General features: G+C 35.1%; 1 protein-coding gene across 2 annotated transcripts in view; it reads right to left on the bottom strand.

Moving 5' to 3' along the window:
• Positions 1 to 27298, bottom strand: part of SOS1 (SOS Ras/Rac guanine nucleotide exchange factor 1) — a 186846-nt gene that overhangs the window by 48972 nt on the left and 110576 nt on the right. For both annotated transcript variants that reach the window (XM_058278427.2, XM_058278428.2), the window contains exons 3-8: positions 25100 to 25231; positions 22618 to 22782; positions 20684 to 20893; positions 19156 to 19299; positions 10975 to 11085; positions 10796 to 10894 (exon numbers count right to left, since the gene is read on the bottom strand). In XM_058278427.2, coding sequence (XP_058134410.1) covers positions 10796 to 10894; positions 10975 to 11085; positions 19156 to 19299; positions 20684 to 20893; positions 22618 to 22782; positions 25100 to 25231 — 861 coding nt within the window. The remainder of the gene's footprint in view (positions 1 to 10795; positions 10895 to 10974; positions 11086 to 19155; positions 19300 to 20683; positions 20894 to 22617; positions 22783 to 25099; positions 25232 to 27298) is intronic.

The raw sequence follows: 27298 nt of genomic DNA on the forward strand, positions 1-27298 counted from the left end.
ACCCAAAGGCCCTTGAGGGAGGGGAAGGCTGAGTCCCCTTGGGTAAGGATCGTATTACACTGCCAAAAATTTACACTGTTCATTTTCCTCCCAGCTTTCCCCTAAGAGACATACAGCCTTTTACCAGGCTAACTGTGCACTGGAGAAAAGGAAAGGATCAGACATTTTGGGGATTATTACACACTAACTCAGAAGAGCCATTAATTCTAGGAGACCCAAAACGTCACTATCGTCCACTAGATTAGGGGCTTAGGGAGGTCAGGTGATCGATGAAGTTTTAACTCAGGTCTGTCAGTAGGTCCAGTGGGTCCCTGCACCCATTCTGTAGTTATTTCCCCAGTACCAGAATGCATAATTGGAACAGACATACCTCACAACTGGCAGAATCCTCACACTGGTACCCTGACTTGTGGAGTGAGGGCTATTATGGTAAGAAAGGCCAAGGGGAAGCCACTAGAACTGCCCCTATGTTCCAAAATAGTAATTCAAAAACAGTGCCAGATTATTGAAGGGTTTGCAGAGATCAGTGCTGCCATCAAGGATTTGAAGGATGCAGGGTGATGATTCCCATTACATTCCAATTCAACTTTCCTATGTGGCCTGTGCAGAAAGTCGATGGATCTTGGTGGACGACAGTAGATTACTCTAAACTTAAACAGGTGGTGGCTCCAATTGCAGCAACTCTTCCAGATGTGGTATCATGGCTAGAGCAAATCAACACATCGTCTGGAACCTGGTATGCAGCTATTGATCTGGCAAATGCTTTTTTCTCAGTTGTTGTTAGTAAGGACCAGGAGAAACAGTTTGCTTTCAGCTGACAAGGCCAGCAATATACCTTCAATATCCTACCTCAGGGGTATATCAGTTCTAAAGCCCCATGTCATAATATTGTCCACAGGGATCTTGACTGTCTTCTTCCCACAAGACATCATTATATTGATGGTATCATTCTGACTGGACCTAGTGAGCAAGAAGTAGCAACTACTCTAGACTTATTGTTAAGTCAGTTGTGTGAAAGAAGATAGAAGACAAATCCAACAAAAATACAAGGGCTTTCCACCTCAGTGAAATTTCTAGGCATCCAGTGGTAAGGGGCAAGTTGAGCTATCTCTTCTAAAGTGAAGGGGTTGGCGGCAGACTTGGCCCAGTGGTTAGGGCATCCGTCTACCACATGGGAGGTCCGTGGTTCAAACCCCGAGCCTCCTTGACCCGTGTGGCCCATGAGCAGCGCTGATGCGCACAAGGAGTGCCCTGCCACGCAGGGGTGTCCCCCGCGAAGAGGAGCCCCACACGCAAGGAGTGCCACCCCGTAAGGAGAGCTGCCCAGTGCGAAAGTGCAGCCTGCCCAGGAATGGTGCCGCACACACAGAGAGCTGACACAACAAGATGACGCAACAAAAAGAAACAGATTCCCGTGCCGCTGACAACAACAGAAGCAGACAAAGAAGAAACGCAGCAAATAGACACAGAGAACAGACAACCGGGGTGGGGGAGAGAGAAATAAATAAATAAATAAATAAATATTTTTAAAAATAAATAAATAAAGTGAAGGGGTTGTTGCATCTAGTCCCTCTTACAATCAAAGGTACACGCTTAGTTGGCCTCTGGATTTTGAAGACAACATATTCTTCCCTTGGGTATACTACTCCAGCCCATTTACCGAGTGACCAGAAAAGCTGATAGTTTGAAGTGGGAGCCCACACAAGAGGAGACTGAGTCAGGTCCAAACTGCACTGTCACGTGGCCATAGACCCAGCAGATCCAACAGTGCTGCAAGTTTCAGTGGCAAATAGAGATGCAGGGAGCAAAGCCCTGTCAACCTCTGCATATAACTACTCTCTTTTTTGAGAAACAGTTTTTGGCCTGCTACTAGACCTTAGTAGAGACTGAGCATTTAAACATGGGCCACCAAGTTACCATGAGCTGGGTATTGTCTGATCCGCCTAACCGTTAGTAAAGTTGGGTGTGCACAGCCAGCACTCCATCTTAAAGTGGAGGTGGTATGTATATACAAGACAGGCTCAAGCAGGTCCTGAGGACACAAGTAAGTTACATGAGGAAGTGGCCCAAATGCCCATGGTCACCACTCCTGCCACATTATCGTCTCTTTCCCAGCCCACAGCTATAGCCTCTTGGGGAGTTCCTTCCTATCAGTTGACTGAGGAAGTGAAAACTCGGACCTGGTTTACAGATGGTTCTGCGTGATATGCAGGAACCACGTGAAAGTAGACAGTTGAAGCACTGCAGCTCCTTTCTGAAATGTCTCTGAAGGACAGTGGTGAGGGGAAATCCTCTCACTAGGCAGAACTTTGAGACTGGTCAGAGGTGTTTAATTTGCTTGGAAGAACTGGCCAGAGGTGCATTTGTTAACTGATTTATGGGCTGCTACCAAGGGTATGGCTGGATGGTCAGGGACTTGGAAGGAATATGATTAGAAAATTGGTGAGAGGTGTGGGGAAAAGGTATGTAGATGAACCTCTCTGAGTGGGCAAAAAACATGTTAATATTTGTGTTCCACATGAATGCTTACCAGAGGGTGACTTTAGCAGAGGAGATTTTAATAATCAAGCAGATAAGATGACCCTCTGTGTGGCTAGCACTCAGCCTCTTTTCCCAGCAACACCTGTCACTGCCCAATGGGCTCATGAACAAAGTAGCCATGATGATAGGGATGGTCATTTTCCATGGGCTCAGCAACATGGACTTCCCCTCACCAAGGCTGAGTTGGCTACAGCCACTACTAAATGCCCAATCTGCCAGCAGCAGAGACCCACACTCAGCCCCTGATATGGCACCATTCCCCAAGGTGATCAGTTCTGCTACCTACCTGATGGCAGGTTGATTACACTGGACCACTTCTGTCATGGAAGAGACAGTGATTTGTTCTAACTGGAATAGACATATACTCTGGATATGCTTTCCATGCATGCAATGCTTCTTCCAAAACTACCATCTGTGGATATACTGAAAGTATTTTCTACCATCATGGCATTCCACAGAGCACTGCTTCTGATAAAGGAACCCACTTCACAGCAAATGATGTACTTCACAGCAAATGATGTACAGGAATGGGTACATGGCTTGTGGAATTCACTGGTCTTAACATGTTCCCCATCATCCTGAAGCAAATGAATTGACAGAATGGAGGAATGGCCTTTAGAAGACTCAATTATGGTACCAGCTAGGTGGCAATACCTTATAGGGATGGGGCAATGTTCTCCAGGAGGCTGTGTATGCTCTAAATTAGCATCCACTCTATGGTGCTTTTTCTCCCATAGCCAGTATTAATGGGTCTAGGAATCAAGGAGTAGAAATAGAAATGGTACCACTCACCAATGGTACCACTCACCAATACCCCAAATGATCCATCAGGAAAATTTTTGTTTCCTGTCCCTGCAATCTTAAGCTCTCCTGGATTACAGGTCTTAGATCCAAGAGGAGGAGTGCTTCCACCAGAGAACACAACAATGATTCCACTGAACTGGAAGTTAAGATTGCCACCTGGCCGCTTTGGGCTCCTTGTGCTTCTGAATCAACAGACAAGGGAATTACTGTACTGGCTGGGGTGACTGATCCTGACTATCGAAGGGAAATAGGACTGCACCTACACAATGGAGGTAAAGAAGAGTTTTCCTGGAATACAGGAGAGCCCCTAGTGCTTCTCTTAGTATTACCATGCCCTGTGATTAAAGTCAATGGAAAATTGCAACAACTCAATCCAGGCAGGACTAACAATGGCCCAGAATCTTCAGGAATGAAGGTCACCCCACCAGGCAAAGAACCATGGCCAGCTGAGGTGCTTGTTCAGGGTAAAGGGAACATGGAATGGGTAGGTGAAGAAGGTAGTGATAAATATGAACTTTGACCACATGACCAGTTAAAGAAATAAGGATTGTAATGGTCATGAACATTTCTTCCTTGTTTTGAGTATATTTGTATCTGTACATAAAATGAATATCTTTGTTTTCTTCCCAATCTTTTCCCCTTAACATATGACATAAGTTATGTTAGTTTCATGTCATAGTATTTAAGGATGTGAAATTTAAGAATGAGTATTACCTAAGGACTTGCACCTTATTCTCAAGGGATTTATTGTGTTTCTGGTTGTACACAGGACTACTGAGTAATATAAGGCAGGAAAACAATATGTCTGTTATTGTTTTCATTTAGAGATTAAGTAAGGTTTAAGGTGATGTATATGGCTGCTAAGTTGACAAGGGTGGACTGTGATAGCTAAGCTAATGTGTCAACTCAGCCGGGTAATGGCGCCCAGTTGTTTGGTCAAACAAGCACTGGACTAACTGTAATACAAGGGCATTTCAAGAGGAGACTGCCATCAACAATGAGTGACATCTCATCCAATCAGCTAAAGGCCTTAAAAAGAGAAATGATTTCAGCACGCAGAGAGAGAACTCCCATTTCTACATCAGACAGCCAGGGTCTCCTGGGGAACTCATTGAGGACCTTCATCGGAGTCCTGACTTGCAGCATACCCTATAGAATTCAGACTTGTGCATCCCCTCAGTCACATGAGACAACTTTATAAAATCTCATACAACTTACAGATCTCTCCTATTGGTTCTGTTTCCATAGAGAACCCTGACTAATACAGAGAGGATGTGGAGAAATAGGAACTTCTGTTCATTGTTAGTGGGAATATAAAATGGTACAGCTGCTATGGAAGATAGTTTGGTGGTTCCTTAGAAAGTTAAATGTAGAATTACCTTAGAACCCAGCAATCCCACTTCTAGGTATATACACATAAGAAATAAATGCAGGGACTCAAAAACAGATATTCACACCCCAATGCTCATAGCAGCATTATTCACAATTTCCAAAAGGTGGAAGCAATCTATTTTGCAACTAATAGCACATGAGTGGATAACCAAAATGTGGTATATACATAGAATGGAATATCATTCAGCTGTAAAAAGGAATGAAGTTGATACATGTGATAACATGGATGAACCTTGAAGTCATCATGGTAAGTGAAATAAGTTAGACGAAGGACAAATATTGTATGACCACACTGATAAATTTATAGAGTCATTAACTAGAATACAGGTTTGGTAATGGGTGGTGGTGACGGTAACATAACATTGTGAATGCAATTAACACCACTAAGTTATATATTTGAATGTGGTTAAAAGGGGAAATTTCAGGTTGTACTTATGTTACTAGAATTTAAAAAAAAAATCCATAAGACAATATAACAAACAGTAAGCCCTAAAGTCAACTATGAATTATAATTAATATAATTATATATAATTATAATATGGACTATAATTAATTTAATTTTAACATTCTAATTATATATTATTTTTCTAATGGGAACTCTGTATTTTCTGCCTGATTTTTCTGTAAACCTACCACCTCCTGAATAATTTTTAAAAATTAAACTAGGGAAGCGGTTTTGGCCCAATGGATAGGACATCCGCCTATCACATGGGAGGTCCAAGGTTCAAATGCAGGGCCTCCTGACCCATGTGATGAGCTGGCCTACACGCAGTGCTGATGCGCATAAGGAGTGCCGTGCCATGCAGGGGTGTCCCCCATGTAGGGGAGCCCCAAGCGCAAGGAGTGCGCCCTGTAAGGAGAGCCGCCCAGCGCGAAAAAAGTGCAGCCTGCCTAGGAATGGCGCTGCACACATGGAGAGCTGATGCAGCAAGATGACACAACAAAAAGAGACACAGATTCCAGGTGCCGCTGACAAGAATACAAGCAGACACAGAAGAACACACAGCGAATGGACAGAGAGAGCAGACAACTGGGGGGGGGGGGTGCGGGAAAAGGGAGAGAAATAAAAAATAAATCTTAAAGAAAAAATTAAAGTAATACAATAATCATTTATTTACAATGATTCCTGTAGCACACTATGTTTAACTTTATACAGTCAACATCTCTGGTCAGAGGACTGATAACAGATTACCATTTTTACTTATTGCTTTAACCCCATGGTTTCTGGAAAAGTATTCATAAATTTAGAAAGCTCATTTAAGGGAATGAAAACAGACAGAAACCCTGTTGGGCTTATTTTTATTATAATCAGAGAGAAAGTCTGTTTTCTAAATATCTTTCCCTTTTCTTGCTGGTTTTAATACATCAGTTATTATAAACTTTCTAGTTCTTGGGCAGTATGATCTGAAGCGTACAAGCAATTACTAATACACCAGAAGCAGAACATGAAAGAAATCCTTTTCTACAATTCCTGTACTCAAGCATTTAGGGCTACAATGTTTTAAATCTGAGCTGCTATAAATTTTTTTTTAATCCAGAGGAAAAAGTTAAAGACTATTCTTCAAGCCAGTTTACTATATAAAATTAATGTTAAAATTTTAGCATACAACAAGAATTCAACCACATGACAATTGAGATTAATACAAAGTTTTTAGCTTTCTTACCTTTTAAAATAAAGCTTGTGATCAAGATAAACATTGCAATGTTATAATAAATTAATGCCAACTACAATAATTGTGCTTCATTCGTCTTTAATTAAAATTAAAGCTGAGTATGTTTTTCTCTCAATTATTTTGCTAACCTTGTACTTTCTATTATCAGTGAAACCCAAGAAAGAGATAGAAATTTTTTAAGTGTTAAATTTTCTATTATTTTTTCACTTAAGAGAAAGCATACAAAATAAGCCCAATCCAAATTACACAGATTAATCTTATTTAGATGAGGAAGATAGTAATTTTATATTCGTAAGAGTTTTTAATTGTCTATAATTCATCTGTTTGAAAAAACTAGAATTTATGGAACTAAAACTAAAATTTAAAATCAAAGATCAAGATGAAATAATTTAATTGGCATATTGCAAAAACTATAGGTTTAAGAAAACCACAGAACCACAGAAATAAAAATGAATACAATAATTTTATAGTACAACTTTTATAGTATACCAGAAACTAATTTTGCCAATAAAAATATAGATTTGAACGTGATTTTTAAAAATCAAGGGAAATGTAATCCTTGGTTACATGGACCCAGTAAACTACAAAGATAACAGATAATTCATTATGGAATTAATTAGTTCAAAATAATTCTGGCTTATTGTTTTCTAATCCTTGTCTGAACCTTGTCTGTTTTTTTTTTGTTCCTTACACATATGATATTAACATTATTACTGAACTGAACATTGTACTGATTTGCTAACCTTTAAAATACTGGTTAACATATTTACTTAAACCTGAGAGACAACTCTAAAATTTGTTTAATAAGGCAAATTAAACTTCACATAAAAAATCACATTACTAGAGTAATGTGGCTTTCAAAAGGGCAAAAAGGAAGCAATTTTTTTAACTCATAAAAATGAATTTTCATTTGAAAAAGTTAAAGGGTTCAAAGACTTGACTGCTAACTTCAACTTGCTAAAAGAAAGGATATTTTTTCATTTCAGTAATATCAACACCCTGTATTATTAATGGCTAACCATTTATTTTCTGATATTATGATATTTAAAGCATTATACCTAAATAATGTCTCAAGTTACAGAAAAGTTTCCAAAGTAAATATAATTATACAAAACTTAAGAGTTATACTTCTTTTCCAGATGAAAAGGCAAGGCAGAGGTAGAAGAAGAGAAATTCTAAGTAAATGGAAAAAAAAAAAAAGAACATGCACATGAATGTAATTTTGAACAGATCTGACATACCCAGGGTTTCTAAAAATTTCTTTGTGGCTAAAGTCTAAGGCAGGTAGGATCAAGTATTAAGAGATGATTGAGGCTGGAGAGATAGCTGTAGTGACCTTAAAGAATTTACTGTGTGTTACAGTTGATAGGGAATCAATGCAGTTTTCAAACTGGAAGTTCCAGAAGGTGAAGAAGCCACAGAGGAAGCTGTTAAAATATTTCAGGCAAAAAATGTTGAGACAGTATCAATGGAAATGGAGAGAATAGGCTGGATTTCAAAGACATTTCTGGAGTAAAATCATGAAGATCTGGTAATAAGAATGAGAGAAGAATTAAGGATGGCTCTAAGGCTTCTGGTGAGGGGACCTTAGTGACCAACAAAGATATGGAATACAGGAAAAGGTACTGATTTGGGCAGGTGGAAGGGAATAAAATGTTAGTTTAGGATTTCTGCAGGAAGCTGAGGTAGAAATATCAAGAAGAAAACTCTGTTGATGACAATACTTAGTATATGTATTCTTTACTACATAAGAAGTACTTTTATATACATTATTACCTTAGTTCATAAAACAGCCCAATGAGATAAACATTTCACAGATAAGGAAACCAGGCCTCAAAAAGCAAAGTATTTTTTACTTGTTGCAGGCCATTCAGCTAGTAAGCTACCAAGGTATAATTGGAGAAGAAACATCAGACTCCTCCCTTGTCTAGTAAGCTTTTGAAAGCTATACACAAATTATACCTAGTGCCTAATTATCACTGATATCTTTGGGTTTTGCTGCCTCCCCACTGCTTAGTTTAGAATCACCAAGACCAGACAGGCACCTGGGATATTAGCTATACCCAGAGTCACAAAAGAATTTCATATGCAGAATCATGTAGCTGGAAAAAAATCGCTAATTAAAGGACTGAAGTGATGAATGCACAACTATGTGATTATACCAAATACCATTGAATATACACTTTGGATAAATTGTATGCTTTATTAATATGTATTAATAAAATTGATTTGTTAAAAAAATTTCATACGCAAAATCATGTAGCTGGAAAAAAGTCTTAGACTTTTAAGAGGTAGAGTCTCTCAGTGCATTTGATGGAAGGATAATATGATAGTTTCCCAAAGTAACCTCCATAAAATGCATTACATTTTGAAAGAGCTCCATGATCTAATTAATTTGGGAAATCCTGGAAAACAATTAGACTGCTCTATTGTACAAGTTTGCAAAGCCTTTAATAGTCTAATAAACACTGAAAATTTCTAGGACTATAATTAAGGATGCAGTGTTCTCCAATTCAGTGTATCTCATAGGACTGGCATTCCATGAAATACACTTAGAAAATACTGCTCAAGGAAAATATTAAATTAAGATACCAACACATCCAAATTAAAGATAAGTACAAATAGTTCATTAACGCTGAGGGAATTCAGAGTAAAAAGGCATGATTTAGGGTGGGATTAATTAAGCAAAGTTTCTTGCCCAATATACTGCTAATTTTATGATGTAAACTTAGGCAGTAATATCAACTAAAGATATACATGCTTACACCTGAAGAAATCTTTTAAATCACTGAATGATGCATTTATCAATTAAAAATTCCATAACCATAAATGACAATTTTAAAAATTTTAATTGCCTGTATAAGGGGAAATAATTTTTTTATTAAGAGAAATTAATTATTTCCCTTAATTATTAAGATAGGGTTTTACAGCCTTCTGAACCTACATCAAAACTTCTTGTTCTTATGCATAAATTAATACTTGCTTTGAGGATTCATGTAGCCTTTGAATTCTTCAGAATTTCATTATAGGTTCAGGTAAAAATCCCATTATTGGAGATGCCATTACAAAGAAGGATTCTGTACAACAAACCTGTTTGCAACCATTCTGACTATGGTTTGTCATAATGCATTATTTGTAAAGAATGATTTTGTACACTAAATGTGTTTTCTTGATTATCCTCTTAAAATAAATATCTTACATTATCAATGGTAATGCTTGAATGGTATGCTGTCTGCAGTCTAGAACAGAGCTAAGGTCTCTGTATTTCTTCCTGGTGATTAAAAATTACTGTTTAAATCCTCTAGTCCTTTCTTAAATCAATTATTATTATTTGAAAAATTTACCTGAAGTCCAAATTACTACAATGTAAAGAGATACGGCAAAACAGAAAGAAACCCAAGGATAAGAGTTCCTCTAGTTTAACTAAATTTGGAGGGGTTCTATTTCTTCACTGATTCAATATAAATAGCTCACTTCATCATCTGCTCCTACAAATCATTCATAGGATTTCCAGTAATACATTCTCCATAACAAAATCATGGTAATAAATAGAAGTTTTCTTTCCTGAAACATTCATTTAAAAGTGAAAGAAATAATACAGTACACTAATGCATATCTTGTTTTGTCTTTATGGGGCTAGTTCATCAAAATTAAATAGGGATATTGCTATTACTTGAAAATTATGGAAAAATAATTTATTGCTCTTATAGGACATATTGTCCATAATCCAAAGACTTCACTAGATATTTAAATATAAATCATTTTGAGCTATACCACTGAACTACAAATTATACAGACTAAAGTTCCCCATTTCTTTATTTAATGTGAGTACATAAAAGGAGAAAAAGGGAAAAAGAAAAAAGAAAAAAAAAGCAAAACCCTTTCCCTTCTGTTAGTGCTTCTTTAAATTCAGTGTTTAGTGCTGTGATGAAATAGGCAACTTTTTCTGGGATTAGACATAGTTCACCATTTCTAAAGTAATGATTAGTAGTTACACTGACATAGTTGTAAACCTGAGCTATGAAAATTAGGTGAATTAACCTTCCTTAGTACTTGGGCTTTCTTCCCACACTGGCTCCTTAATCTGAGTTCTTGAATCTGTGTGGTGCCGAAAAGGGAAATGTGGGTACATAAATCCAAGGGTATTTCCAAAGAAACAGCCATACAAATAAAAAGTTAAAGATAATAATATTTGAGAACTGGTTAAAATTCACTATGAAAACTAAAGAAAATATGCCATTTTCTTGCAGATTTATTTATATTTGCTTAACTGTCAAAAGAAAATAGATACACACTAATGTGCATGGCTGCACATTTACAAATGAACTGGTAAAAAAATTCATTACACTTTAATATTTTGTAAATAGCCGTAAGAGATTTCTTACCTTCAAAAGCTCAAAGTAATGCAGACAGTGGTAAACAGGGGCAAGTAGTAGCCTGGGTAAAACATATTGAACAGCTTCTTTGAAACCTTCACCTATTGACTAGAAAACAAAAGTGGTTTAATTTTTTTTTTACGTTTACTTTTCAGACACTGTATATCTTGACTTAAAAATTACTATACCTGCAAATAGAGTGCTGCTCCAGGCTTTGATAACTGACTAAGGAAACGATCATGAAAACCAGGTCGTAAAATATCTCGAGCATATGATTCATATGGATCAAATGCCAGTTCCTTAGAAAATACAGAAGGTAAAACATAAATAATCTTCTTCCAGGATAAAACAAATAACCTTACTACTGAAAACACAAAGGTTAAATTATTGGTGTCAAACATGTATTTTCTCTTAGTTATTTCTTAGTATCATCTTTCATATTCTGTGCACCAGAAGTAACAGTTTATCATCATCTAAAATTCATTACTACAGTTTGGCAAAGCAAAACAACTATACAACAATTTAAAAAAGAACTTGTGAAAAACTTGTAAAAAAAGAAACAAAAAAAACCTACCATAGTTAATCATTAATAGACTAAACAACTTGAATGGCTAGGGCTAAAAGAGTAGAATTTACTGGTTTTGATGATTTCTGAGGAAAAAGAAGAGATGAGGTGTCTTGATTTTAACAGGAAGAATTGTGCCTCTACTGTCCTCTATCCTGTGCCCCATTCTAAGAATAAAACTATTAAGAAAATGGTGATCTAAATTCTTGCAAGAGCTTATTTCCAAGAAGGGTAATTCTGGAAAAAGGAAGAGGACATCTAGCGGAGGAATGTGGTAAAAGGAGGTAAGAGAGAATAATAGACAAATGATAAGACGTTTATCATTTAGCTAGCCTTATTGTTGTTTTACAGATCACTTTTTAAGGAAAGATACCAGATCAGAAATTAGAATATCTGAGTTCTGGTCTTTGTGAAATGCAAAATTGGCATATAAAGTTTCAAGTCATCCTGGATTCCTTGAGCTGGTTTCTAGTTCATTTCTCAAAATCAACAACTACAACTCTCAGCCCAACCAAAAAATTCTACAATAATATAACATAGGAAATCATAGTTTACTATAGATTTTACAGAATAGATAGTAAGGCTTCAACGATAACAGGAATGTTACTGGAATTTCAGCTATAAAAAGGAATGAAGTTCTGATATATCCTACGACATGGATGAAGCTTGAAGACATCACTGTGACTGAAATAAGTCAGAAACAAAAGGTCAAATTTTATATGATTTCATTTATATGAAAGAAGTAGAATATGAAAAGTGATAGAGACAAAACACTACAGGTCACAAAGGGAGGGGGTAGGGAATGCAGAGTTAATCATTAATGAATAAAAAATTTGTTTTTGGAGTGATGGAGAAGTTTTGATAAGAGATGGTGGATAGTAGCATAACATTGTAAAGTGGTTAAAATGGGAAATTTTATATGTTACCATATTAAATTTAAAAAACAAAATGAAACAACAATAGAACTGTGCGATACAAACAATGCAATGCATTCTTTTGCATGCTTTCAAGGTTTACAGAAGGGATATCATAATGCATATATATTCTTCTATAACTTGCTTTTTATACTCAAAGTTGTTTTCAGATTTATCATGTTGATTTATGTAGTTCCTTCCATTTAATTCATTGTAAAATTACAGTTTTTACTGTATGTATATATAACCTTTTAAAAAATCCATTCTCTTTTGAAGGGCATTTTAGCTTGTTTCTATAGTTTTTTGAGAAATATATGGACAATTCTGCAGTTAACATCATTGTGTGTCTTCTTGTGCACATATGCATGTGGCTTTTTTTTTTTAAGCATATAAACCAGAAGGGGAAGTTGCTTTTTAAAGTTATTGTATCAATTTACATACTTACCATCAATGACTTTTCCCAATTGGCCACTTTATTGACAACATTTGGCAATACCAGAATTTTAGAATTAGTCAGTCTGATCTTGTGAAAGATTATGAAAATGTTATTTTTATTTTATTTCCTGATTCCTAGTGAGGTTGAGAATCTATTCATCTGATTATTGGCCATTTGTATTTCGTCATCTGAGAATTTTGTTAATAGTCTTTGGCCATATTTCTACTGGTTCAGTCTTTTCTTTTTAAACTGGTACCTTACATACAATTAACTGTTTAAAGTACACAATTCAATGTTTTTTTTAAAAGATTTATTTATTTATTTATTCCCCCCTCCCCCTCCACCCCAGTTGTCTGTTCTCTGTGTCTATTTGCTGTGTCTTCTTTGTCTGCTTCTGTTGTTGTCAGCAGCACGGGAATCTGTGTTTCTTTTTGTTGCGTCATCTTGTTGTGTCAGCTCTCCGTGTGTGCGGTGCCATTCCTGGGCAGGCTGCACTTTCTTTCACGCTGGGTGGCTCTCCTTAGGGGGCGCACTCCTTGTGCGTGGGGCGCCCCTACGCGGTGGGGGTGGGGGGGAGGACACACTCCTGTGTGGTACAGCACTCCTTGTGCGCATCAGCACTGCGCATGGGCCAGCTCCACACGGGTCAAGAAGGCCCAGGTTTTGAACCGCGGACCTCCCATGTGGTAGATGGACGCCCTAACCACTGGGCCAAGTCTGCCACCAAATTCAATGTTTATAATATATTCTCAGATTTGTGCAACCATTATAACCTCAGTTTTAGAATACTTTCCTCATCCCATGACCAAAGAAACCATATACCCTTTGGCTATCTCTCCCCATCATTCCTTCCCTATTCTTACCTCCACTCCAGTCCTAAGTGACCACTAACCTACTTTCTTTCTATATAGATTTATCTACTCTGGACATTTCATATAAATGTGTCACTTAATATGTGACCTTTTGTGCTTGGTTTCTTTCATTTAGCATGTTTTTGAGGTTCATCAATGTTATCAGTTCTTCATCCCCGCCCCCCCCCCTTTTTTTTAATGTACATTCATTGAGTTTTAGCAACTGTGTAACCCAAACCTATAAACAGAAAAGTACCAGCATCCTGAATTGGGCCCTCATATCCCTACCAAGTCACCTCCTGCCTCTACTCCTCCAGAGGCAATCATTGTTCTATTTTTTTCTCCACCAGAGATTAATTTATCTGTTTTAGAACTTCACATACATGAAATCAAACAATATTCATTCATTTGTGCAAAGAGTCTTTTAATCACTATAATGTAAATCAATAAAAATCTTTAAAAAATCACTATAATGTTTTTGAGATAAATTTATGTTTATATGTATTAGCGTTTGTTGATTTTTGTTGCTGAGTAGTAGCACTCCATTGTTCGTATGACCATGCCATAGTTTATCGATCCTATTTTTCTCCATTCCTTTTTATGGCTGAATAGTATTCAACTGTATGTATATACCACACTTTGCTTATCCATTGAAATGATGTAGGCTATGAGCGGGGGGGCTGTTCACATATTTGTAGATAACCTGAGCGGTATGTTTTCTGTGCGATGCCTTTGGGACAGTGAGAACTGCAGCCCTGCCCTTGGTAACTATGACAACAACTCCAGTCCTGGAGAAACAAGTTAGCAATGCAAACTCTATAAAAATGCAGACCAAATGTGCTAAAAGGTTATCTAGAATGTATGTAAGTAGTCCATGCTAAAAGCTTACCTAGGATGTGGAAGATATATGCTAATTCAAGCCTACTGAGCAGTGAAACAAAAGAACCATTTGGCCCTTCCTCTCTGTATAAAAGGAACTCAAAAATCTTGTTCGAGGCTCGGGTTTGAAACAGAAAGCTCCCGAGTCCAGCCAGCTGTCAATACTGTCAATAAATCATTTTTTCCTTCTCAAAATCATTTCTGAGCCCTGGCCTTTCTACACGCAAATAACTGAACCTCTCTCGTCTTCTACAACAAAACCACTGCTGCCCATTTGGGTTGTTTCCACCTTTTGGCTACTGTGAATACATACTGCTGCTATGAACATTTATGAACAAGTATTTTTTGAGTACCTGTTTTCAGTTCTTTGGGGGTATATACTAGGAGTGAAAACTCTGGTCATATTGTTAATATGTTTAACCATTCAAGGAACCACCAAACTGTTTTCCACAGTGGCTGCACTATTTTACATTCCCACTAGCAAAGTACTAAGGTTCCCATTTCTCAACATCTTTCCATGGCTTGTTATTTTGTTGTTATGTATATATACGTGCATTTACTTATTTTTTTTTATTCTAGCCATCCTAAAATAAAACATCCTAGGTGTGAAGAATCTCACTGTGGTTTTGATTTGCATTTCCCTAATGACTAATGATGTTATGCATCTTTTCCTATTCTCATTGGCCATTTATATATCTTCTTTGGGAAAATGTTTATCCAAGTTGTTTGCTCATTTTTTAATTGGGATGTTTGTCTTTTTGCCATTGATTTGTAAATTATTTATATATTCTGCATATTAAACCCTTCTCAGATACATAACTTGCAAATATCTTCTCCCAATCTTAGGGCTGTCTTTTCAATTTCTTGTTGGTATCCTTTGAAGCATGAAAGCTTTTTATTTTTTTAATATTTTAATATTTTGTAATATATGTGTATGTATATATATACACACTTATGTGTATATATATTTTTTAGGAGGTACTGGAGATTGAACCCAGGAACTCATACATGGGAGGTGCTCAACCACTGAGCTACATCTGCACCCCACAAATGCTTCTTAATTTTGAAAAAGTACAAATTACCTATTTTTTTTGTGTTTCTTGTGTTTATGGAGTCATGTCTGAGAATTCTTTGCCAAAGCCAAGTTCATGAAGATATAGCCCTATGATTGATTTTTCCTATGAGTTATATAGTGTTAGCGCTTACATTAGGCCTTTGACTTGTTTTTAGTTAATTTTAATACATGGTGGAGAGTAGGAGTCAAGTTCATTCTTTTGAGTGTATAACTTTATGGTGACTTTTCTTGAACATACATTTTTAATCTCTTCCTTTATTATTTATGCTTTCTGTGTCTTCTGTAAGAAACCCTTCCCTACTTCAATCATAAAAATGTTCTCTTATATTTTCTACTGAACTTCTAAAGTTTTGTTTTTCATTTTTAGATTTCCTCTCCCAAGATGGCTCCCTGTGTCTGCTCGTCTTCTTTAGGAGGCAGTGGAACCAAACCCAGGACCTCCTATGTGGGAGGCGGGTGCCCAACCACTCAAGACACATGCACTTCCTGTTCACTGTGTCTACTCATTGCATCTGCTCATCTTCTTGAGGAAACACTGGAGACTGAATCCAGGACCTCCCATGTGGGAGGCAGGCTCCCAACTGCTTGAGCCACATCTGGTCTCCATTTTCAGATTTTTAAAACAGTGGGAACATTTGTGTATAGTGTGAACTAAGGAAGTTCTGTATTGTTTGTAATACAGATAAACAATTTTAATGTAGTACCATTTATTAATTAGTTCACTCTTTCACTACTAATTAGTAATATCTGTCACATATCACAAGTCTTACACTTGGTGTATTTTCACCCAACCCACCCTATTATTATTTTTAAAATATATTTTTATGGGAAGCGGACTTGGCCCAGTAGATAGGGCGTCTGTCTACCACATGGGAGGTCTGCGGTTCAAACTCCTTGACCTGTGTGGAGCTGGCCCATGTGCAGTGCTGATGCACTCAAGGAGTGCCGTGCCACAAAGGGGTGTCCACGTGTAGGGGAGCCCCACGCACAAGGAGTGCACCCTGTAAGGAGAGCCGCCTAGCGCGAAATAAAGTGCAGCCTGCCCAGGAATGGCGCCACACACACAGAGAGCTGACACAAGATGATGCAACCAAAAGAAACACAGATTCCCATGCCGCTGACAACAACAGAAGCGGACAAAGAACACGCAGCAAATGGACACAGAGAGCAGACAATGGGGGGATTGGGGGGGAAGGGGAGAGAAATAAAATAAAAAATAAATCTTTCAAAAACACATATTTTTTTTTGACAGAAGTTGTAAACTTACAAAACAATCATGCACATGTGCAGAATTCCCAAGCAATACCCCTCCATCAACACAGCACACTGTGGTGGAACATTTGTTACAGATAAAATATCATCATCTGATTGTTACCACATCCACAGTGTACATTTAGCACACATTTTCCATACTGCCTCATTATCAACACCGTACATCTTTGGCATAGATGCAAGATTATATTATTATTGCTAATCACAGTCCATAGGTCACTACAGTTGCATTTTCCCCACGCTTTTCCGCATTCCCACCACTCTGCAGTAGTGATGGACATTTGCTCTAGCTCACAAAGGATACCCTTGCATTGTACCATCAACCACAATTCTCATCTACCTTTTGGTTTACTGTGCTATTCAGTTCCTAGATTATTCTCTTGCATTCTGTCAATTGGCATTTACATACCTAGACTACCATTTTCAGCCACATCCCCATATATAAACTAGCTGTTATTATGTGTTACTATCCACTCAATACATATCCACACTTTTACAGTAAAGCTAATTAACACTTCTACATACATTATTCTATAATTTCACTATAATCCTTTCAAGCTGTCGGTTTTATTTTTATTTATCCAGTCCAATAGTTGGAATTCAGTTTTGTTCTGGGAACTTATGTTTTCATTTCTGAAAAATTTTCAATTTTTGTCTCTTCAAATACTATTTCTCCATCCTTCTCTTCTTCTGGAACTCCAATTAGAGGCACACTGAAGCCACCCAATGCAGCCTTTATTTCTCTTAACTGGTCTTTTATATTTCTCACCTTGATCTTTGTGTCACATTCTCAGTGAAATTCACAATTCTATCTTCCAATTCACTAATTTTATCCTTGGACTGAGACCAAATAAGCATTTCATTATGAATTTTTATTTCAATGCCTGCATATCTAATTCCAGTTTTACTGTATCTTTTTTTAATTGAATCATTTTCTTTCATTTATCTGAATATACTAAACAAGCTTCCTTTAAAGCCTTTGTATATCTATTGCAAAAAATTAATTTCATCTAGAGTTAATTCATGTTCTAATTGCTGATTTTGTAGCTTTGGTTTCCCTTTTTATCTCCCATCCCTTTGTGATCACTCCAGATCAGAACCTGACCTTAAAATAACTTTTGGGCCTCATGTTCTGTGATGATAGGCATAGTATGGGAAAGTTGCTGAGGTATTGTTGTAAGGCAGTGTTTTTGTCTCCCATCTCCTCAAGTCCCTAACTTTCAATAAAACTTTACTTTAGGCAGCAGGTCAGCAGATTTCCCAGCATCCTTTAACAAGTAGGGAATTTGAGTAAGAAATTCTGCTCTGGCTTTCAGGAGCACTTTTAGTTCTCATTATTCTTAAGAGCCAAACACCTAGCTCCCAGAGTTCAGTACTTTGAATATCCATTCCATTCCTGATTTTGTTTTAGAATATAGCTATGTATACTCCATTTCTTTCTTTTTATATTTTATTACTTCTATGTGTTTGGAGAGAGAAGGGACTGTAGTGAAGCTTGAACTTACCATATTATTTTGCCTGAAAGTCTTAAATTCTTATGGCTACATGATAAAACTATCATTTACAAGTTCAACTCTCTGTTGTAATAAAAAATATAGCGGGCTTTAGAGTAAGAACAGAGCCAAGAGCTAGAAATCTCAGAATGAGTATCATGTTAACTTATTTGGAATAACCCATAAATTTTGGCATTTGAAATATCCAAGGAGATGGTTAGCAGTTTTTCTCCCTCATGATATCTGAATTATCTAGACCCTGGACTTGATTATCTTATTCACAACACTCCTATTCTAAATAATAATGCAGCTAACATGTATTGAGTTTACTGTGTGCCAGGTGGCTAAATACTTCAGACATGTTATTTTACCTAATCTTCACAAAAGTCTTGAGTACTATTATCCTCATTTTACAGATAAAGACATGGAGGTTTAGAGAAGTTAAATAACTTGTCCACCATCACATAATGAATAAGTAGCAGAGGTTAGCTGGGAACACAGGTAGTCTGACCCCAGATCCAAGCTTTATAGCCTCTTCATTGCTAGGTTATAATGTATTTGACTTTCCTTAGTCTTGGTGTGTGAGATTTTATAACAAGTCAACAGGTGTCAGGTGCATATGCCTCCCCACTGTGGGATCTGTTTTTCTATAACAGACAAGAGACTGCTTTTCTTGTATGTGGTAAGATAATAGAAACAAATGTGGACAATGGCCCTATAAGGAAGGGGCAATACAAATGAATAATCAGCAGTTAATATCTATTTCTTTCACTGGAAACAATAATTAAGATTCCAATTTTAATTCAAATATAGGCTCTTATGCCAACTTTATATACATATACACATATACACACACACACAAATAAATGTAACAAAGTACTTACCTCTGCTAAATCTTCAAAGCAGCTTCCTACTAATGGATGAGGACTACCTTCATCTGTCATTTCTACAGTATCTTCTATATGGCCCAGTAACTTTATACTAAGTTCATGTATGTCTACTATACGACTAAATATATTTTCTACATCCTGTTGGGGGGAGAAACATTAATTTAGTTAGCCTATATAACAAAAAAAAAAACAAATTTTGAGCCAATAGGTAAATTTATAATCATAAAATTTTACATGGTAAATACAATGAGAAATTTTAATGACTTACAAATATAAATAAAAGACAATTCAAGAATTCCTTTCACAATGATGTACAATGTGTAACAATACATGATTTGCAAACATATAGCTCTAGCTCGGTGATTTTAAAACTTTCCTGATTTCAGGACCCCTTCACACTCTTAAAAATTATTAAGGGCTCCAAAAAGCTTTTGTTCATATATTTTGATAAATATATCCATTGATACTTACCATGTTTGAAATTAAAACTGAGAAATTTTAAAAACACTTATTAATTCATTTAAAAAAAATAATAAATCACCATGCACTAGTATAAGTAACATTTTAATGAATGTGACTATTTTTCTAAACAAAAATATTTGAAAATACGGCACTGTTTAACATTTTTGCAAAGTAATATTTTACTTCATAGAAGACAGTTGGATTTTCATATTTATGTCTGCATTAAATCTGTTGTGACACATTGTTTTAGTTGAAGTATATGAAGAAAATCTAGACAAAGATATATAGTTGGAAAGGGAGGAGTATTTTACTAGTCTTTTCAAATAAGATATCCCTTTTTTCTATCATTTTTAAAAAGATATAATTCACATATAACAAAAATTTACACTTTCAAAATATAAAGTTAATGCTTTTTAACATATTCACACAGTTGTACAACTATCACCACTATCTAATTCCAGATCATTTTCATAATCCCTCAAAAAACTGTACTCATTAGCATTCATTCCCCATTCCTCTTTTCTTCTTGTTCCTGGCAACCACTAATCTATTTTCTGTCTCTATGAATTTGCCTTTTCTGGACATTTCATGCAAATAGAATATACAAACTTTTTTGATATTACCTCAAAACTCAATAAATGGTAGTTTATTAAAGATTAGTTGTGTGTAGAATTGGAAACTCTCAAAATTTTGTACTGTTACACTAAAGTCCTTTGGTCTACTTTGAACTTTGAATGGATTTTGTACCATGCAAAATTTTGTAACATCATGCATTAATCACTTGGAAAATATCAGCCCAGTGAGTTCTGCAGATCTTCAAATGTTAACACATTTCACAATACAATAAAAAAAAAAATCAATATCCATTAACATTACCACCAAACATATTAGAGGATATAAATTTTCCATGTGTGCATCAATCATAGTCACTAGGAAATAATACCATAACTTAAAAAGAAATGAACTATTAGCCATCATGGATTATACAAATACAAACATTGAAGTATTCATGCAAATTTAACAACATATGCAATGATATACCTGAAACACCAATACTTACATTAGCTGAAAACAATTTTGAATTTGAGACAAAGGGCTCCCTAAAGACTTTTATAATTAGATTTAGTTCCCTTATATATTGCCGAATTTCTGCCATAAATGCTTTTACTAAATCATAATAAGTTTGCTCTCCTGAGGTGGAAGGCTCTTCATCAGTTAAAGATAATATATTTATATCTTCTACATCTTGATGAAACATATCCATCAATACCTATATAATCAGAGACATAAAAAATATAATTGGAACCTATAGTCAAATTTGAAGTTAAATTCCCTAAGAAGTTCTTTGAATATAGGTCTTAATGTTAAGCAGACACACAATTCAATTGATTATCAATTAACTTATTAATTCTGAATTTATTACTATTGTTAATTTAAAATTGCATTTAGCCCTATACCAGCAATGAAACTTGAAAGAGAACAACAATAAGTAATTTCAAACAAAGGGGAATAGTTTTATATTATCAAGATTCAGAATTTTGTAGTTTTATTAAATAATTGTGCACTGATACCATTTTCAAATGCCCATAGAATATCTCTTCTTGGATATACTGCTACCACCTCTTTCAGGGAATTTTAAACAGTATTCTATATCTGGTGTCTCAAACTGCTTCCGCCAAATTCTTTTTCAATGCTGGTACCCCTCTGTCTCTCTCTTTTATCTATTACTTCTAATTTGTCTCCAAGTCCTGTCTGGGATTCCTCTCTCTGATTTGGTTTCTTCTGTCTCATACCTTTGCCAATATCATCTTACTCTATGGCCTCACCACATTATTATTAGGTTAATTCTTACATTGCCTGGAGATGGATCAAAACAAGTCCTGTTTTCTCCAAGCAGTCTCCTACAATTCTTGCTAAAACTCAACTTTTCCCTTCTGTGAACTTCTGCAACATCTTTACCCCTATAACATAAATGATATATTATCTTGTACTACTTTCTGTTTGTCTCATGAACAAGTATCTCTTTATCAACTCTGAACCTTGTCTTAATACTTCTCTTGCATTTCCTTCCTGTGTGAACACATAGTAGGTATTCAAAAATTTCTGACTCATTTTAAAATATCAAATATTTCATATTTATTTTTAAACAGTTATTTAAAAAAACAAATGTTGATCATGCAAAAAGCGAACATTTGAAACACTTCTTCAGTCAGGTGATTTTTAATATATATGTTCACATATGAAAGAATACTAAAAGATAAATAAGTGGATTCAATAATCAGAGAGAAGGTTCCAAATCAATTAGAATATAGTAAAAAAAAAAAAAGAAATGAAGGGCTTCATTACAAAATATTTTGCTTTTTGCAAATTCTTTATCATAAAATGAAAATACTGAGGCAATATAATACAACAGCTAAGAGCTTTAGACTCAGATAGTTCAAAGTTTAGGCTTTGAAACTGCCAAAAAAAATTCTGGACAAATTCTCTCTGAACTTCAGTTTCCTCTTTCTAAAATGTAGATAATGAGAGCACCTGCCTTAAAGAGGTATTGCAAGCACCAAATGAGATAAGTCATATGCTTAACTTTCAACAAATGTTTGCTCTTAACATTATAGTAAAGCCATGTAAGTAGTATCTATAGAAACCTAGGCATTGAACTAAAACTCCCAAAAGCTTACAATTTTTACGTTTTCAAATAAATCCACAAATGTCTAGATCTTCCAATCCGAATAAAATTTTACAAAGCTCATCATTAAGAGATTATTAATTACTGATAATAACCCCAGTTGCAGCAACACATAAGAGGAAAAAAAACACATTTTAATACTACATATGTAATCTAATACTCTATTTCTATAACATGATATCTTAAATAATTATAATCAGATTACTGGAAATATCCCTTAACATATACTATAGAATTTTATTCTATCTGAATTGTATGTTAGTATCTAATAAGTTAATAATAAAACATATAGAAGCACGGTCTCCTACCTTATCAGCACACATTGCCACTTTAATATCTTGTTCTGTAATTTCATAATGCCGTATATTTCGTACATAATTCCCCACCAATTTTAAAATGTCTGCTGAAATGTATTCTAATACTGCTACTATGTAAACAGAAACCTGGTGGTCAATTTTATAACCTAGGACCTCCTGCAAAATTAAAAGAAAAACATTTAGACATCACATACTGTAAATTTTACTTATTTAAAATAGAAACCACATATGAAACTTAGCTTAACTTTCACTGAGACCAATTATTATTAACACCATATAATTTTTAAGTGGTTAAATTATGAATAATATACTTATTGCTATTTGGAAACGTAAGCTAAGGAAGATTGCAATTAGAGGGAAAATTACTTCTAATCCTGTAAAATACTTGAAAAGTTTAGATTACTAAATAGAAAACCCCTATCTTATAAAGGAAAGGATAAAAGGGAAGTCTACATTTAGGGCAGAGGAGCAAATGTTCTTTGTTCCCTAATTCAGAAAACTTGAAGTAGCTATGACAAGAATGTTTTTCTCTTATGCAGAACAGGAGTTATATTACTGATATCTGGGGATATCTACTAGCTTTATACTTCTATCCAAGGGAACCTAGGCTCCCCAAAATCCTAGTAGATCATTCCTGGTATCCCTGGCTGCTTCTGTAGGGAGGGAGAAAAAGAAAGAAGAAAAAAGCATGCTTTGTCCTACTGAACAATTGTAGTTATTAAGAGTACTTTAAAAATCCTATAATTATATTGCAAAGAGATTATAGGCTTTTGTGGGATTTCTATAAGAAAATAAATTCTATTTTCTAAATAATCCAATTAGGAAGAAACAACTTTGAAATAAGAAGCTACTGAAAAGTTGGAGACCAACTACATTTCCCTTTTAGGATATGTGAAAAATATTAAATGTACAGTGATGATATATTAATAAATTGAAATTACATCCACAATTAGATCATAAAACCAAAATTTAGTATTGATTTTTACTTAATATAGCATGCACATACCTCAATTTCTAATTCTTGTAGAATAAATTTCAATGTATGGCTAATGAAAATTATGGAAACAGAATTATAAAGAGTATGCAACAATGTAGTGATTTTCTAGAACTTGCACTTATTTCCTCAGACTGGACAATAAAATATAGGCAGGCATTTCTATTCAAATGACCGAATATAAAACATAGCCTTCTGACAGCCTTAAGTCATCCAAGGGAAGTGGACTTGGCCCAATGGATAGGGCGTCCGCTTACCACATGGGAGGTCCGCGGTTCAAACCCCAGCCCCCTTAACCCGTGTGGACTGGCCCATGCGCAGTGCTGATGCATGCAAGGAGTGCCATGCCATGCAGGGGTGTCCCCCATGTAGGGGAGCCCCATGCGCAAGGAGTGCGCACCGTAAGGAGAGCCACCCAGTGTGAAAGAAAGTGCAGCCTGCCCAGGAATGGCACTGCACACACCGAGAGCTGACACAAGATGATGCAACAAAAAGAAACACAGATTCCCAGTGCCACTGATAAGGATAGAAGCGGTCACAGAAGAACACACAGCAAATGGACACAGAGAACAGACAACGGGGTGGGGGGTGGCAAGTAGAAATAAATAAAAAAATAAAATCTAAAAAAACACAAAAAAGTCATTCAAATGGCTAGCCTAGAATCTTGAACAGGATCAAGCAGACCCAGAGTTCTGAACACTTGTCACTTGGGAGCCCTGTGACCTTGGTCAAGTTACTTAATCTCTTTTAGCTTCAGTTACTTCATCTACAAACTGGGGATAATAACAATAACTTTGTTGAGTCATTAAACTTAGAGATAATGTATGAAGGCATTAGCATTTTTCTTATATTATAGTAAATACAAAGTTATTGACATCTAAAATTATTAAGGTTCTAATTATTATAATACCCATATTTTTTATGTGGAAGGTCTTATCAATAATTACTTGTATTAAATAAAATAGAAATAATACTACTAGAGTTTCCAGCAGTTATTCTTTTTACTCATTCTGGAGAGATAGCAACCAATGACCGACTGATTTCAATGATAATTTTTATCTAACCAAAGATTACACATTGCTCTATGGCAGTCTCACAGAAAGAAGTTCCTACACAAATGTTAATGTCTTAAGGATTTTAGGGATAACTTAGATCTAACCAACAAGAAAGGAGTTTTATAAATTCTCTCTGAAGTTCTACCAACACCTGAGATGAACAAAACCTGTAATAACTTCCCTTACTCCTTTCAATTTGCTTTACCATTACTGCTGGTATACAATTACTTTAATTCATGTTGCCTGACTTATACTTTCCTACTATTATAACATCCCTCCTATCATACACATCTCTAGAAGAAGTAAAATAAAAGAATTATATTCTTCAATTAACTCTATTATCCATGAAATATATTACTAGTGTTTGAAAATTGTGTGTTTTATTTTGCTTTTAAAAGGTAAGAAGGCAGTATTTCAGCTTTACCTTTAATAAAGGATGAATTTTTTCTACTGGGAGGGATAAAGGATTTCTTCGTTTCTTCTTTTCAATAGCTGACTGGGCATCAGCTATCGCCCACTTATCAATTGGATGAGGGAAACTTTTTTGAACACGTTCCTTAGAAAACAGGAAAATAAATTACATTGTACTCTACCTGTACAATTACTTTTAAATTCAAAGAATAACAAAAGTAGAGCTTTTCACATGTGGTATAATCTACACTACAAATATGCTTAAACTAAGAAAAAATTTTAAACGCCAATGTATTATTAGTTTCTTAATTAGGCAATTAGGCAGCTAAATGTCCCGTGTATTTCCTACAAAGAGCAATCACATCCTGAATTCCAATTTCACTGAGATAAAACTAATGACAAGAATGAGCAGGAAAAGCAATTTTAAACATTGCTTTTATACAATTTCGAAGAACAAGATCTAAGTTTAAAAGGCAAATATCTAAATGTAATTTTCATTTTTCCTTATTTTCAATACCAATTACAATCTCATGTATTTTACAACTGAAACCTCTAATTTTTTTCTTTTTCCATCATTCAAAGACACTTGACTTCAAACTATTTATAAATCATGGAAATCAATGGTTTCCATTGGTAACGGCAATTTTAATGCATTTGGCCTATCATTAGGGTTAAAATTCTCAACACACTGTTAATTTTGAATAAAATACCTCATTTATTTTCCAAAAGTTATTCTGTTAACATTTCCATTGAGAATGAAAGAACTCATGTTAACACAATAGCTGAATTTCCTTAGTTTAATAAACTAAAGTATTTCTCTTCACACAAAAGGTTCTTTCATCCAAGTTTTAAAAATGCACTTGCAAGATACCATAATTAAAACCAGTAGAGGTCGCCATTAAATCATTTTAACACGTTTTGAATGGATGGGTACATGTAAAAAGCACTGAAAAATTAAACATCATTTCCTGATTATATATCTACATTAAAAGTTTTGTCATTTGCTATTAAAATTGAAAATTTAAAAATTGCCATATTATACTCTGAAAAAAAGGGAACAGATTCAAAATTTTATTTAAAAATTTTCTCTACATCTATATTCAAGGCTAAACCAGTTGCAAATCAAAGAAGCAATCATTTCAATTCTAATTAATAGAATTAGAGGTGTGTTGAAAGAAATTATTGTAGTTAAAAAAGAGTTTATATACATTTTCAAATGCCAAGTTGAAATGTTCTTTGCCAGAATACTACTCTCATATAATTACGGCAACACAAAGTTGCAAAATATTGGGGAAGCATCACAAGTAGAAGAGGAGGGTGGAAGGCATATCTGAATTGAAAATTCTGTCCCTTTTTCCAAGTCAATTCTATAGACCTAGTAACCCAAAAATAACAAGAAAATTAGGACTAACTTTGCCATGTTTTCTAATTAAAATTTTCACAATGATGGGTTTAATCCTTGGTTAACTGAAGAAGTAGAGCAATGGTACAAATCTAAAAAAGGTATGACCCTGTGCTTTCTAATTTTTTACCTCAACTCATAGTAAAATATAAATTCTCAATACATTTTACATTACACTCACACATACACAAAACTGAAACACAGTTTCAAAAAACAAAACCTGTCCGTATTATATGCAGTGCCACAATATTTTCTATTCTATTTCACTAAAAGCATGTTGGCTGAACAGTGCACTAAACTGATTTCACGACTTAATATAATGGGTCATAACCTGGAATATAAAAAACACAAGTGTTTAGTGAGGATAGAAGAGGAAAGAAGGTGAACTCAATCTGACAGCTCTAAACAGACTTGAGAGATGTCTTTTTTTAAAAAGTCACCAATGGTAGAATTAAAAAGACTAACTGTAGGCAGAGGTTAAGGAAGGGGCAAAAGAAAATAGATCAGCAATTTCTATTCATAGCAATTTTAAACATCTCAGACCAAATTTATCCATTGTTTTGAGAAAGGAAAGAAGGGGAAATAAAAATCAGGAATGATAAAAGAAAAGGAAAATAATAATGACAAACTACTGTCCATTTTTAATATCCTTATCAGATTAATAGACTCCAATTACTAAATAGTATATATTTAGGATCAAAAAGGGTACCTGAATATGGAAAGGCCAAATTGAAAAAATTACTTTATTTCTTATAGTAGCAAATTTAATTATAACCTTTTAGCAAAATAAAATTTCTTCTAATAATTATT

This window comes from Dasypus novemcinctus, chromosome 17 (assembly GCF_030445035.2).
Source record: "Dasypus novemcinctus isolate mDasNov1 chromosome 17, mDasNov1.1.hap2, whole genome shotgun sequence".
NCBI lineage: Eukaryota > Metazoa > Chordata > Mammalia > Cingulata > Dasypodidae > Dasypus > Dasypus novemcinctus.